General features: G+C 36.7%; 1 protein-coding gene across 3 annotated transcripts in view; it reads left to right on the top strand.

The window, feature by feature from the left end:
* The window catches only part of LOC142056642 (complement C1q tumor necrosis factor-related protein 7), a 125,843-nt gene that overhangs the window by 73,529 nt on the left and 37,047 nt on the right, over nt 1-15,267 (top strand). For all 3 annotated transcript variants that reach the window (XM_075091840.1, XM_075091839.1, XM_075091841.1), the window contains exons 8-15: nt 1,324-1,460; nt 2,998-3,129; nt 5,041-5,250; nt 7,928-8,034; nt 10,914-11,054; nt 11,485-11,641; nt 13,752-13,984; nt 14,861-15,038. In XM_075091840.1, the coding sequence (XP_074947941.1) occupies nt 1,324-1,460; nt 2,998-3,129; nt 5,041-5,250; nt 7,928-8,034; nt 10,914-11,054; nt 11,485-11,641; nt 13,752-13,984; nt 14,861-15,038 (1,295 nt within the window). The remainder of the gene's footprint in view (nt 1-1,323; nt 1,461-2,997; nt 3,130-5,040; nt 5,251-7,927; nt 8,035-10,913; nt 11,055-11,484; nt 11,642-13,751; nt 13,985-14,860; nt 15,039-15,267) is intronic.

Below are 15,267 nucleotides of genomic sequence, written 5' to 3'. Positions count from 1 at the left end.
CAGAGAGATATTTAATTGTGGTTCTCTGACACTGATCATCCGATCAAGTCTGAAAAGGTCTGACAAAATGGATTAACTAGGAAGATGCACGCCTCAGCAAGTCATGAGGTGGTACACTAGCAAGTGAACTCAGGGCACACCAGTTGCTCTGATGTAATGACCTTAGTGCTGTCTGTAGTAAATGCAAGATGGCTGACCCCTCTTTCACTGGGGTTTAGCTATTAAATTATTTAGCATATGCAACAGGTTACTGGCTACACACATTTAGGTGCTAAGACTGGCTCATGCGCTGTACATTGTAAATTACACTATTTCTTCACTTGGCCACATCTGCAATTTTTTCCATATGGCAGGTTTGTCGAGTCATGTAAGTAAAGTAAGGATTTTTGTAGTTCAGGGGACCCTTTTCCCAAAATCTGTTTTTGTGAATTGGAAATAGTTAGTCAGCATTGATCATGTCTGTGACCTTCTTGCCTTATTCCCACAGAACTGCAAAGTCTGAAAAAACCTGTTGAATAATATCACTTGCTATTTAATATTTGAGGTGGAAGAAACAGAAGCGAGTCTCTAAGTGGTCTGTACCAGAATGGCATCAGCACAGCTTGCAATGTAATGTCAAAATATTTGACATTGGGTGCCTCTGGTTTTTCATGTCTTGTAACTTAGTTCTGACTGCTTCCAGTGTGGTCCGCTGTTTTCTGATTTAGGGGATATCTTTTATTGTAACCCTCAGTATAATCTCTCCCTGTTTTGAGATTGCTCCTTGAAAAATACTGAGCCCATACACACCAGTGAAATAATCCTGCGGGCAGGCTTTAAGGAATTCCGCCTGCTGTTATTGGGCTAACTTGACTTTTTATGTGTGTTTTGTGTTTTGCACGAGAGTAGCTTAAGCAAACTAGTAATAGTAGTTTGGATTAATCTTACTTGAAGTTTCACTTTATATGGGAAACACTTAGAAATGTTTTGTATAGTCAGTTGTTGCTGCTAAAGGGTTTTTACACTGTTATGCAAGCAACCATTAAAACTAAACTTACTAAGTTATTTGAAGTGGGGTTTTTTTGTGAGGAAATGTTTAATTATCTGTTTAGAAGACTTGTGACACTTTTATGATACATTTAAGCTGTGGATCTGTCCCAATTAAGAAAAGGACCTGTTTTGATTACACATTTATTGCGGTTTTCCTAGCTAAAATATTTCTGACAGCATGCTTAGTATGTAGTGCCATTTGTTTTAAGAATGCCATAGGCTCTTAGAGAATTAATAAACTAGAACTACAGTTACAAGATATTTTACATGCATTCCTATTTAATTTCTCATTAGTGCCTGCTTCTGAGAAGATCCGTGAAAACATGGAGCCTAGGTACCTTGAGGATGAGGGTCTTTACACAGGAGAAAGGCCCTTTGTATCACAGTCTAATCAAAATATTTTAGAAAACAGAATACTCAGACAGGAGCAAGTAAGTTACTACTACCTTCTTAGTTGTCTTTTTAAAATCCTTTATTTATCAGGATTTTATTTTGTTAAGTAGGTGGATGGTCATGGTAATCTGGGGCTTTCATCTTTAAAATGTTTAGCAGTATCAGATGTCATGAAATGGGGATTTTTGTAGGAGTGTGTTTTAGTGTATCCCAATAGTCAGAGCACCAGACTGGGTCTTCGAAAACTGGTATGTTTTCCTGGCTCTGCTTGTAGTCTGCTGGGGAATGAATCACTTCACTTGTCTGTGCCAGAGTCTGGTTGCAGTAGGGGTAATTATAATTTACTTTTTTTAATAAAATGCAGTAAGAGCTAGTGGTATGTATAAAGACCTAGGTGAGCTGGCCACTGTTGTTGTTGTTTATTAGAAGATGATAACAGAAGGAAACAATATGGAATGGCTGTTTTTTGTGTCCGCTGAAGGTAATATGAAGTTACAGACTTGTAGAAATTTACTGATCAGACTGATCAGTAAGGGTAATTAAATATTGGTATAGATTATTGGAAGAGGTTTTAGAATCCATTTAGATTTTTAAGAATGGCTTATGGAAACACCCGTGAAGGTGGCTTGGATATATTTTATCCTGCTATATTATCCTTCTATACACAGTAAGGCATGTATAGTTTAGTACAGAGTTAAGCTACTATACAGCAGTTGCCCTTTATATTTTATTATGATTCTGTTAATTCTTCTGGGGCTACCAGAGGTTTTTTGTGAATCAGATTGGTAATATTTGGATCTAAAATTTTTAACTGGTCAGCATTAACCCAGTTAGTTTTCTGGTTTGCTGCACCATGTTACCACATCAATGTTTGGTTCTAGGGTCAGCTTAAACCAGGTGTGGGAATAATTGGGGAGGCCAGCATCTTTCATCAGCTGCACTGGTTTAAGCTATTCTTGAATCCAGGTCATGGGAGTAGAGGGATTAATTAGGACATCGTTTAACATGTGAAGCCATGGATAGCAATCGGTGTCTAAGATACATACCTCATCTGCTTTCATACATGCTGTTTAATTAGTTCAGGTTGTGTGCTATAAGAGTTGAGAGATGCTTTGATAAATGATCTCTCTGAGCTGCCGTTTAGCTCTTTAATTCTTTGCTTTATGATTTTTATAATCCAATTTGAAGATGTGGGTGACAGTCTTGTGTAAAACATTACAATTCTATCAATTTTAGTGATTTAAGAAAACACAACATTTAAATGTTAAGTGATGTAAGTGTTGATTTATTTTTTTCTTTTTTCCTTCAAATTTGTAACACTGAATCTTGGAGGAAAAAATTCAGTATCTTTAAAGTTTGAGCAAGCTTTGGTCTTGGTCTTTTGATTTCAAAACTTATCTATAGTATATTTGAAGATCTCATTTTGGTGTCTTAGAAAAGTTTTGGTTAATTCAGTTATAGACAATTCATATTTATTCATATTTATTCCATAATTGCTTTTCGTAAGAACTACAATTTTGCAAGTTATTTCTATATAAAGTAAGAAACAATGTAAAATTCTGTTTTTATTTGTAGGGGAAGGATTGGTTTGGTGATGATGGCAAAATCTTAGCGTTGCCTAATCCAATTAAACAGTCTTCTACTAGGCCTCCAATATTCTCATTGGAAGAAGGCATTGCACCAGAACTTGAAACAGTGTATAGAAAGGTAGGCATATTTCATATATGTGGTTCCTGATACCCGATATCCCAGTTCTTCTGTACCAGAAACCCTGATGAGCTGAAGGGTTTTCTGCTAAGAACCATGAGTACTGACTGCTTTTTGGGGCTCCACAACTGGTCTTAAATGTGCGCTACTTTTTCAATTATATTTCACCTGTATTTTTCTGTAAAAATAATGCGTACAAAAGAATGAAGAGTTTAGCCATAGTACTGGCTAAAATGGTAAAATGACAGTCCATGACAAACTGCTTCAAGTCTGTAAGTCACTAAGGTCTCTGTGAGGCACCCTCGGGTATTCTCATGCCAAAGTAGGGTAGCTCCTATATTAGTGTATCTGTAAAGCTCCTTGTGGTAGAAGCTGGTAGACAGACTCAGTGATCAGGACAGAGGTGCTTTCTGCAGCTTAGTAGAGAAATCATTCAAGAGCATGATCGTGATGGTTGTTTTACAGTTACGAAAATCCTCCAAAATAAGTCTTTACATACTGTTCGCTCACGTAGAAAGTAACTAATTTTGAGTTATGTTGCATCGGTTCTGATATTTTTATGTTTTCCCCTCAACCACAGCATACCTACCCTGGAAAACAGCAGTTGTAGTGTGCTGTCAGTACAAATCAAAATACATTTCAATTAAACCCATTCAGCAAGCTTTAAGCAAGCTTTAATTGTTCTGCTTGTTAGCACTGTATTGCTCCCTTTGAAAAACTGCGACTTTTTACACTTCAAAGTAGATTGCTTTTTTGGGATATGCAAGTGTTTCTGTCTGCTGCTGTTGATACAGATTTGAATGTTGCACTTTAATTGATGCTGGTTACGAATACATAATTCTCAGGATGCATCCAGTACCACAGATCTATGCAGGGTGTTTCTGCATACAGGAAAAGAGGTGGCTGCTTAGATCTTAGTAGAGATAGGCCATGAGAATTTGTTTCAAAACCACCATGTTTACGTGAATAGAGACATGTAAATACCCAAATCACTGTTGAAAGCTCAAGGGTCCTTTATCAGCAGAAAAATAAAGCATAAGGAATTCAAAGCTGTCATTTTTATGGCAGATTGTGTCATACTAAACATTTTGATGAGAAACTGAATGTGGAAGGATCAGGTGGACTTTACCAGTCCTGTAAAAGCTACGCCACAGCTGAATTCCCCTCTCAGTCCCCCTTTTACTTCTTACGAAGGGGCTGCAATGAACACTATATAACTAACAATTTCATCTTTTCTGGTTCTGGTTTTCATCAGAATATCTCTGATGAATCTCTTCTGAAGAATTCTTAGAGGGGAGCAGCAATAGTCAGGCAGGAAGCGCTTCTAATTCTCTTCTGATTTCAGAAACCTGAGGATATAAGCCACGATTGCCTTTCGGCTGCAGCGGGTTGAAGCAGGGTCTTTAAGATTTGTTGCTGAAAGCGTTCTTTGGGCTTCGTTGGTGTGAATTTCCCTGGTGTTAAATGGGGAAGCAAGCAACATATTTCCTCTTCTGCACAATCCAAATGGTCTACATGGAAAGCTGCTCTCCAAGAGCTGGACTGTTTATCTTAGAGCTCAGTTCTAAGAGGAAATAAAGCAATACTAAACAAACAGGTGAAAGGGAACTAGCAGGCTTTTTCCAGTTCAATGTCGTTGTCTTCATTGCTCAGCAAAGCCTGCAGTACAGACAGATGACTTCTTATTTCAGCCTCATATGGGCTAGCAAAATTCTGTTGTGTAGAATGCGCATGGTGGTTTTGTGCCACCCGCTTGTCAATAAACCAAAGAGGTTACCGCAGAAGCCTTTGCGGTTTGCAGACGCAGTAGTTAGCACTGCCTACATCTAAATGGGTCATTTTCTATCACAGAATCTTTTGTAAGATAGTTTTGTTGGGGCTTGTAAATCCATTTTACTCTTTTTTTTTCAGGCAATAAAAATGACAGCCGCCAATCAGTATCTTGTTGGACCGGGAGATTTTCAGGGGCCATTTCAATTGGATATTGATATTTCTGGACTGATATTCACTCATCATCCCTGTTTTAGCCGTGAGCATGTGTTAGCAGCTAAATTGGCTCAGTTGTATGATCAGTATTTGGCAAGAAAACAGAAGAATCTTACCAAACTTCTCACAGACAAGGTATTTCTGTTCTGTTGTCATAGCTTCTTGAGATAATGATGTGACAATTTAAGGTAAAAGCTGAATTTGTTTCTTCAGAGCAGAGTGATGAAGTTCTAATTGTATGCAATGAATGGCATTTTGTCAGAAGGTAAAAACCTAAGTATTTCACGTAGGTTGTTGTGTGTTCAGTGCAGAACTGCATTTTTAAGATTATTAGTTTCTTTGACCTTTTATTTAAAATGAACTCTGTGCAGGTTCTGAGGTAAATGAATATAATTGTTAGAATAGAATAACATTTTTATAGCATTCCTTAGAGTATCCAAAATATTTTCCAGTGAATGACAGGTAAGACTTCACAGCATTGAGTACAGCAGCTCTGACAGGCAGACAGCAAAAGACAGTATTCAAGGGTGGAGTGAAGTTAGTGAAGTTTAGTTTCAGTTGTTGATTAAAAGGAAGCCATTTAATTTCACCAAATTCTGCAAAAGTTGATGACCCATTCTAAGGTATTTATCTGTGACAGATGCTGTGTTTTAAATGCACACTGTTGTCACATTTACTATGTCACTCTTGTGACCTGCCAGAACTCTAGGGCAAATATAGACTCTTCTGTTCCTGGCTCTGTTACTGACTTGCTGGCTGACCTTGGCTGGGCTGCTTACCCTCCGCGTACCATCACTCTTCCTCCATCTGTGCATTGGAAGTACTGTTAGTGGTTTTCTCTGATGTCAATTTGTACCTGAACATTAGGCATTGTTAGTACAATTCTAATATCATCAGGGTGCACAACAATATTTCTAAAGCACTTCAAAATGCGTTTGAAATCTGAAAGGGTGACAATTTTTTAGAAACGTGAGGTAAATATTGTGGTAAGACATAGATCTGTGTAGTAGGGCTGGTCTGTTAAAAATCAGTTTGATTATTAAGTACATATAAATTCAGATTTCCATACATGAAAGGAAGTGATGATTCTCTACCTTAAAGGGCTATTATAAGGGAAGAATAATCATTGTATGCAAGGTCATTTTTATATTACTGTAATAATAGGGCCAGTAGGTGCTTGTACAGGTCCTTCTGAATTTTGGCGTAAAGGATTAGGTTATAGTTCTAATGCTGGACAAATATTTCATAGAGTGTCTCAAAATAATTCTTCGGTATACTTCAGTCTGTCATTACTTTTTGAAGGATAGGCTTTAGTTTTCCATGAAACAGCAAAATAGGACATTTGGGTTCTCCATGCCTGCATTATAGGAACCGATGTGTGGAAGGCATTTCCTGAGTGTTTCCACAATACTTTGCCAGTATTGTAGGCAAACATGTCATATATTTTCCATAAACAGATTTTAACAATTAGGTATTTCAGCCACCATTCTGCTACTGACAGGCAGTTTAAAAACCTGTCATCTCTACTGGTCGTTATTTAATGACCAGATTGTTGCAGCCATGTTGTTCTTAAGCCTAAACAACTCGTCTCCCCTTTTCCCCCTCCCTCCCTGCAGTGTCCCGGTGGACTTCTTATCAGCTTTTGATGCTTGCTCTTTGTATCTTAAAATATATCACCTTTCAGTCCTCATTTTCCCAGGCTAAAGAAACTGCACTTTCTGTCTCCTTTTATAAAACATGCTCCCTGTGCCCCAGATAATACTAGCAGCTTTCCATGTGTTCAGTTATTCTTTGTTTCAAAATTTCTTTCAACGACTTTTTGTTATACAAGGGAGTTTCATTTTGTGGTTGCCCATATTTGTTTTCAGCTGTATGCTTTCTGCTCTCCATTTATATTGTCTCTCCAGTTTGATAGATTTGTTTAAAACAGCCTTGGCTCCCTGATTTGTAATTTCATTGCTTCTGCTTTGGATGTAGTTGCATTCGTCTCCTGCAGTGCCATTAGCCATTCCGGTTTCACATTCAGTATTATCCATAAGGAGATTTACAGCAACATAATAACTAAAATTTTAGTTCCTAACTTAACTGCTGTTCCTTATTTTTCTCTCTTCTGCTAGCTGCTCCTTCACATTCTCTTGTCTTCACAGCCATGCATGTTTTTGAATTCTCCTAAACTAGGTGTAATTTTCCATGTAATCATTTGATGCCTATCTTCAAATCTTAGTTGAAGGTGTGGCCTCTTGTCTCAAGAGTATGGCTTCAAAAGTACATTTGATCTGTACCATTGTTCACAGTTCTGTCTTGTCCTTAGACCTTCTCTTCCAGTTGTTACGTGCAATATGTTATGCTTTGTTGCAAAGTGCCCAGCTTCTGTAAGGCACTCATCAAATCCACAATCCACTCATTTTTTTGTTGTTGTTTCTTGATTTACCTTTAGTGGCCCTTCGTGGTTCCCAAAAAAACTTTTATAGAAGCTGTCTTTTTGGCAGACACTTTTTTTTGCCCCCCCTACCTCTTTGATTGATGAGCTTTCAGAATAATTCCTAGATCAGTCTTGTACCCTGTCCCCTTGTTTAGATCTGCCACAGTGATCAGAGTCAGTAAATCTCCCCCATACATCTAGGGATCCTAACCAGAATTTCATCTTGAAGAATCAGCACCTTACAGACATGGCAAAACCCTGTAGATACAGAATCAAGACAGTTCAGTGTTTTCTGTTATGTAGTAACTAGCTCTTTCATGTCAAGGTGCATTACAGAGTATGCTTCACAAATGTCAAACCATGTGTTAATTGTTCGTTTGTTCGTTTAAGCTGCATGCTTTGAGGAATGCTGTGCAATGTAGTATAGACGGTGGTGGTGCTGGTGTTCCTAGTCCTGTGACACAACAGAGCATACCTGAATACAAAATTGAGATCAGGTAGGTATGGATTAATTAAATCACTGCTTTTTAAAACTGTATTCTGTTTTTTCATTCCATGCTGATACAGAATGTGATTCATGTTGGACTTTTAAACTCTGCTGTAAATATCTCTAGAAGAATTTTTAGGGCTTAGGAGTTCTTACTGATAAGCTGAGTAAAAAATATTATGAGGAAAATACAGCTTAGACTGAAATCTTGATTCAAAAGTGGTCCGATTTGATTACCTTTTATTTATTACTTAGTAACTATTCACTGGTGTGTTTTGCAGAGTTAAAATTTAATTAAGGTTTCAATAGACATCAGCTGGATGCATGAAGCACTCTTAACAATGCAAGTGACATAATCTTTTGAACAGACAAAAGCTGTAGTTTTTTTCCATGTTCTTCCTCTTTACGCAAGTGTTCTTGATTCACTTCCCATTCTTAGGTATTTTGGCCATGTTTTTGCCAATGGGTTAATCTACATAAAATGGTAGAATTTTGTTTTACAAGATCACAGTTATTGTTCTTGGACAGTAACTGGTAGTAAAAATATGTTACAGTTTTTGGCTTGGCAGTGAAAGTTAGTATTATTTTTGGCAGATGGAAAATGGTGAGCTGTAAGTATAACCAGTATGATAAAAATTAAGTTGTTTGCTATATCTATGCTGAGCAGCCTTTTAACTAGTAGATACTTAATACAAATCTGAAAGTTTTTCACAGTCTGAAAGTAGGCAATAATGTATTAATTTATATAAACAAGTTCCGACTGATTTAATGGGTCACGTGAAAACACAATATTAAAAAAATAATTTCTTTAATAACAATTCTACTTTCTGCCTTGAAACCTACATCGGCTTACACGTACACATCCGCTCGTTGCTTTCAGTTTGGCAATTGCTTCTTCAGATTTTCAACCTTGAAGTACACTTTCTTGTAAGACATTGGTATCTGTGCAAGTCTATAATGTGTTATTTTATACTGAAGGACAAAGTCTTCCTTCCATTGAAAAATGAGTTGTTTTTATTAGTTCTTCTTAACATATCTGTTAGAGGACTAGGAGCAGGAAGTGTGCAGTTACCATACAGTACCTTGGAGACAGGATTCTCTCACCAGGGAAAGCGTGAGAACAGTGATGAGAAGGTTCACCATGCAAAGGAGATTCTTGGATTTTGGCACCAACCCCTGAGGCTTGCTTCGTGGTTAATTCTAATTAGATAGAATATTCCTTCTGGGTATCTTAAGTGTGTTTCTAGGTCTTGAGTGTAGTGTTACACTAATATGAATCAGAAGAAACTCAGCTGAAATCAGTGACATCAGTGTTGTGTAAGTAATGTGAGATGAGCTTGGCTGGGATTATTTTAGGGCTTTTCATATCTGTAATTATTTCTGGCTACAGCTCTGTTGTTGGAAGCTGTTACGCATATGAGGCTCAGATGGGCTGAGGAATTTTTACTGCCATGATATCTAATACTAACTTGGACCACGTATGTTGGTAAAAACATCTGACCTGCCTTGTCTCTCTTTTAACATTGCATGTCCCTGATGGTCAGTATAATACAGTCATGAGAAATTACAGAAGTGAAGAGAGTGTAGCATGAAAAAGAACCTAATTGTTTCCTTCACCCTCCAGTAACATAAATGATGTGTACTGTTTGCTGTCTGAAGATCAGAGCTGTAGTTTTTCATCGGTTTGAGGAAGAAATGTCATCTGAATGCAGAAAACTTTCGCAAATTAGCAATTTCAGCCCTACTGTCCTCAATTGCTGAGGAGGAAGCCAACGTATGCTGTGGACTGCAGGTTTCAGGCTCTTCTGGCTGATGTATTTTAGCAGAGGTGATTCTCTACTGAAAGGTCCTGCTTCCAAATCAAATACATTAGATAAGTGTAATTATTGACCTGCGTGTTCCTCATGTCTTTAAGCTTCGTCTTCTAGACAAAGAAGAAAAGGTTGTTAACCTGCATGGATAAGTAAAACTCAAACTGCTAGCTAATGGAGTGGAGAAGTTACTCATGTTGCTTCTGGAAAGTCTGTATTTCATCTTTGTTTATTGTTTTTACTAAATCTGTTTATGCTTGTAAATAATGCATGATGTATTTCTTCTCTCAGCTCTAACTCAGCCTCCCTGTCGTCTATATTCTCTGAATATTGCAATTAGTGATGTGCTAGTTTAAATCTTCTATTTTTATTTTTTTTAATCACATTATTTTTATTAGACATGTTTAGCTACCAAGATAGTACTGGAAACAGTCTCTGCTTGTGCTGCATAGACATTTACATTGCAAGTGTGTGTTGGTCATTAAAAGTGCTAATGAATAGCTCTTTTACAAACAGATTAGAAGGTGGAAATGTGAAATACCAATTCTGAGGCAAAAAAAAGCCCTGTTAATTTTGTTTGTGTTAAGAATCTTGTAGGGCTGTCAAAGGACTTCTGTTACTTCATACATTACTGCATTACTTCATCTCTGCAAGTCCTTTTTACTGGAGCAAGAAGCGTGTTAAGTTTAAAACATATTTTGTAATGTACAACTGTAATAAGCATTACTTCATAGCAGCAGTGTAGGTTTCCTGGGCTCTTGTTTACATGAATTGACTTTTAAAATGTTTTTAATGATATACAGCTGTAATAAGCATTTCAGAAAACTTTGAGATCTCTAGAGAATGGACTGTAATTGAAGTCAGATTGTCCAAAATGCAAGAGACTAGACTACAGAAGAAAATCAAATCCTGCCATCTTCATGTCTGGGTTTTATGCTCCTTGGATTTAAACCATTACCGCCATCAATCAGATTGAAACCCACATCACTTGGATTTTGATATCGCAAGTTTTCACTCTATTGTTCCACTGAGTTATACAATTCTAATTGATTTTGTGCATATATGTATATATTTCTAGGCAAACCAGAAGACTTCGTGATGCTGAACAAGAAAAAGACAGAATGTTGCTTAAGACCATTATAAAAGTTTGGAAACAAATTAAATCCCTCCGTGACTTTCAGAAGTTTACTAACACACCCATGAAACTTTATTTGAGGAAGTATGTTTTGATAACACTTTTGTACTTCATTTGCCAACAGTGGAGTTTTAATAATATTAGTCAATTTGGGAACTTACAATTCTGAAACATAGGGTGCAAAAGTAAGAATTCGAGCAGTATCTAGCACTGGTTGAGCCTGCCTCTATTCTTTTTGAGTTTGGGGAGGAAGGAAGGTTAAAATAAGAAGTAACGGAAAGGAAGTTCTAAAGGCTAATGAGTAAAGAAAAAGTAATTATATTCATTCTGGATGGTAACTATCTGCTATCAACTATCTAACTATCTTAGACTATCTATGCTAGTATTTTTAAATAGAACACACTTTTGATATAATGAAATCAATTCATGGAGAAGTAGACCTATTATATTATATATTATAGACTTAATTGTAGCCCTTAATTTATGCAACATGTTGATAACTATTGTTTTGAAGGGAAGAGGTTGATCAGAGATCAGATGAAAAAGCATATGAAGCAGAAATTCAGGCTGAGATAAATGAATTGCTAGAAGAATGTATGGAAGAATATGAAAAGAAAATGGAGGAGTATAAAACTGAGCTACAAGAGTGGAAATCCTGGAAGAAGACACAGGTTTGTTTAACTCATTCAGCTTCACAAAAAATAAATCATTACTAAATGTGTTCAAAATTTGTCCTTCCAATGCATAGAAAAAAAATCTGTTCCAGGGCAGTTACGTGTAAATTTTATAATGTACTTGGATACATTCTGTCTACTTAGAATTTGTTAGTAAATTAATTGTTAATTAAAAAATATAAATGTGCTAGGTTTTTGTGGAGCATTATCTTCCTGTGATTGATTTTCAGCACTTCAGCAGCTCTTTCTTTAAATTTAGTAGTTTTGCAGCATTCCCATTAAATTCATGTCCTCTTGCAAGGAAAAAACATGGAGGAATTTTGTGTGTGTGTGTGAGTGGTGAAGCAAAACAATTATGGGGTGTTTCTAATGAACAAGCAGTGCATGTCATCTCATGTAAATTTACATTCAGGAATGTTCCAGATTTGAAAAATTTAAGTAATATTTTAGCCTTTTACCTCTGAAAAGCTTTATTGTACTGATTAATCTGTACTGTAGTTAAGGTCTCAATTGTGCTTCAAGGGGATATTGACAAATACAGGAGCTAGAACAACACACTGCAACAGGATGATCTTTGAAATAGCCTGTGGCAGTGCTATCAAAACCAGACTTGTTTCATAGAACTTGGCAAGGTACTGGATACCCCAGGCTAATGATGGTTATAGTTGAATGTAATTACTACCCAGTTTGAACACTGTGGGGTTTTGGATACCAAAGCAAAATAAGGTTTAAGGAAGTGCTTCAAATACAGTTTTCAAGAATCTAGTGCATCTGCTGATACTTATATGGAAAGTTTTTTCATGTAGCAGCATCTATGGAAGGCACTTACGATCTTTGTGGGGAAGCTGATCTGCTGGTATTGGGAAGTCCTGTTATCAGAACATAGTGGGCACATGAATTATTAATATCATGTCAGTTCACCTGTAGGATAAGATGAATAAACGCAAACCTTAAAATGAAGGCAGATAGTCTTAGCATTGATCCTAATGGGAACCGTTCATCTACCTCTAGCCAGTTATGCTTCCACAAATACCACAGTGGGTGGTTTCAGCTGAGGCTGCTCTCAGCATCTTTTTTTGTTGGTCACAAACTGTCTTAAGACTGAGATGATTGTGGTTCTTGCCCTTTAGAGTGAAATGTCGTACATAGACCTTCCTTTCGTGATTTTATTTTACTCAAAGGACTTTGTTGTTTAATCACTGCTGTTGATGCCTTACTAGCACAGATCACATGAATCCAAGGAGACACTAAAGGTAGAAGAGGCTAGATAAATGTAAAAGGAGATACAAGAACAAAAATGGGAACATAAAATTAGAGCAAGCAAGAAGGAATATTAATAAAAATATGTGAACAAGTTGTTTGGCTTAATACTTCAGTTAGTGAGGAGATACTGTTTGCTTTCCTTACCTCCTCCTCTTTTGCTTGTGGTGTCTGGAGTCAGGAAGTGTCTGGTGCTTCCAAGCAAGCTGTACTTCTAAGTAATCTCTATGTCTGTGGAAGTAAGAACTTGCGTGTAGTTGTTTAAAACTGAACATGCACATGAACACTGGAGTTCTGCAGTTTAGGAGATGCTGAAAGGCATGTGGTGTTCTGTTTGTTTATTCTTTTTGGCACAGAGAAAGGGAGGGGATCATTCTGCTCATGCTAAGGATACTGCTAAGCTAAAAAGCTTGTGCTCCAAAGTTTGTGGCACATGTGCATTCACTTTGTCAGCGTGTATGCGGGCAATACATCTCAAGGAACTGTGTCTACTGATTGAGTAACCTTCCTTCAATCCTAACAGAATGCACATGGTAACTCAGGCTAAATGAGAATTCAGCTGCTAGCCAGAATGTTCAAGCAATGTTTATTTTGTAAGTTGGTTGGGAAGGTTAAATAATTGTTTTGTTTGAAGCATATTAAGTTTTTGAAGCACGTGAATGGAATGTATTGCTGAATTCTTAATCTGAAGTAGTCCTATAGAATGAAATACATCTTATTTTTATGTGCGGTGATTTTAAAATTATACAGTCATTTCTCATACATGTTTATCACTTGTGAATCAACTGAAAAAAAACTGCAGTGATTGAAACAGATTTAGGAAGAACTTTATTATTTTTATATGCAGAAGTCCAAGAAGAAAAAGAAGAAGAAAGATATTAATGAAGAAGACTCAGTAGAAGACTGTGATCTTAGTGAGGAACGTGTAAAACCCATCCCACCTAAAATGGCCAATAGCCTGGAAATAGAGCAGCAGGTTAGAGAAAAAGCTGAGAGTTGCAGAAGGAAACCTGGAGAGCCTGTTCTAATTCCTGAACTGGTCCTGTCAGGAAGCATAACTCCAACTGAGCTATGTCCTCGGTAAGATAAATATTGGCCTGCAAATTACTTTGTTCTTGATTTTGTGCTGTATTTTATTAATTGATTTTTTTGTACCACTTCAGAGGCATGTGCTCACCGTTCTCTTTAGCCTGGTGATAAAACTCCTGCTTCTGAAGCTGAGATAACTTAATTCTTTTTCAAGTCACATGTAACCTTGTATATACTGGGCTTGGAGAATGCATGTGTACACATTCCCTTTAAACCTTATGATGTTCCTTAGCATCTGCATAGAACAGTGATGTGTATATATAAAGAAGTTGTTTTCAGCATAGAGTCTAGGTCATTCCTAGTGGTACCGCTGTCACCAGATAGTCCTTTACACCAGGTCTGTGCTATAGCCAACAAAGGGAAAATAAAGATACCATGTAGTAAACCAGAGATTTCACTGTGGATAAAATAAATAAATTTACTTGTTTGTGTTACTTTCCACATTTACACACGCAGTTTAACAAACATCTGGCATATTTTAGTAATTTAAAAACTGCTTTGCTTTGTAGTTCTTCAGGAAATAGCCTCATCAAGGAATATTGCTTGGCTGTTCTACTTGCAGTGACTAAAAACTCCAAAATCTTAACTCAATTTGATATAATCTGTTGCGCTTTGGAGGAAGGGAGTAGAAGGGAATGGTGTTTTCCTAAATAACTCCTTTTATACGGAGGTGGCTTTAGGGGATCTAAAATTTGACTTGTTCATTTTTAAATCATTTTGTATTCATGCAACGATAAAACAACTGTTAAAGAATAGTTTTAAAGTAACTCCTTTGTAGTGACATTTGAATTAGATTCTCATTAAATACAGCCAAAGAATAAAAATGTTATCAAAAATTATATGACAGCTTGTTTGACATATTTACAGGGCAGAAGTTTTGCGACGAGAAGATGTAAAAAAACGTTCAGCATTTATAGAAGTCCTTTTCAACTCCAAAGAAGTATCAAGGACTGTTACCCGACCAATAAGTTCAGATTTCAGAGTCCACTTTGGACAGATCTTCAATTTACAAATATTCAATTGGCCAGAGAGTTTGAAACTACAGGTAGATAATGATTTATCATAGTAACTTTTAAAAAGACAATATGAAACTTAATTACTCCTCTACTGCTTGTATTTTGCTCTATGGTAGTGTTGTAAAGACTGAAAAACCTGTGAAAGACCCTTCATAAATCATCAGTCTTATACCCCTTCCGTGCTTCTCCAGTCACAGACTTTCAACTTTGCTGCTACGTTTTTGATGCTTGTGCTTTACATAAATATATCTATGTTTT

This window comes from Phalacrocorax aristotelis, chromosome 4, assembly GCF_949628215.1.
Source record: "Phalacrocorax aristotelis chromosome 4, bGulAri2.1, whole genome shotgun sequence".
In the NCBI taxonomy this organism is placed as follows: Eukaryota; Metazoa; Chordata; class Aves; order Suliformes; family Phalacrocoracidae; genus Phalacrocorax; species Phalacrocorax aristotelis.
Note: the sequence above shows the minus strand (reverse complement) of the source record. Positions and strands in the feature narration are given on the sequence as shown.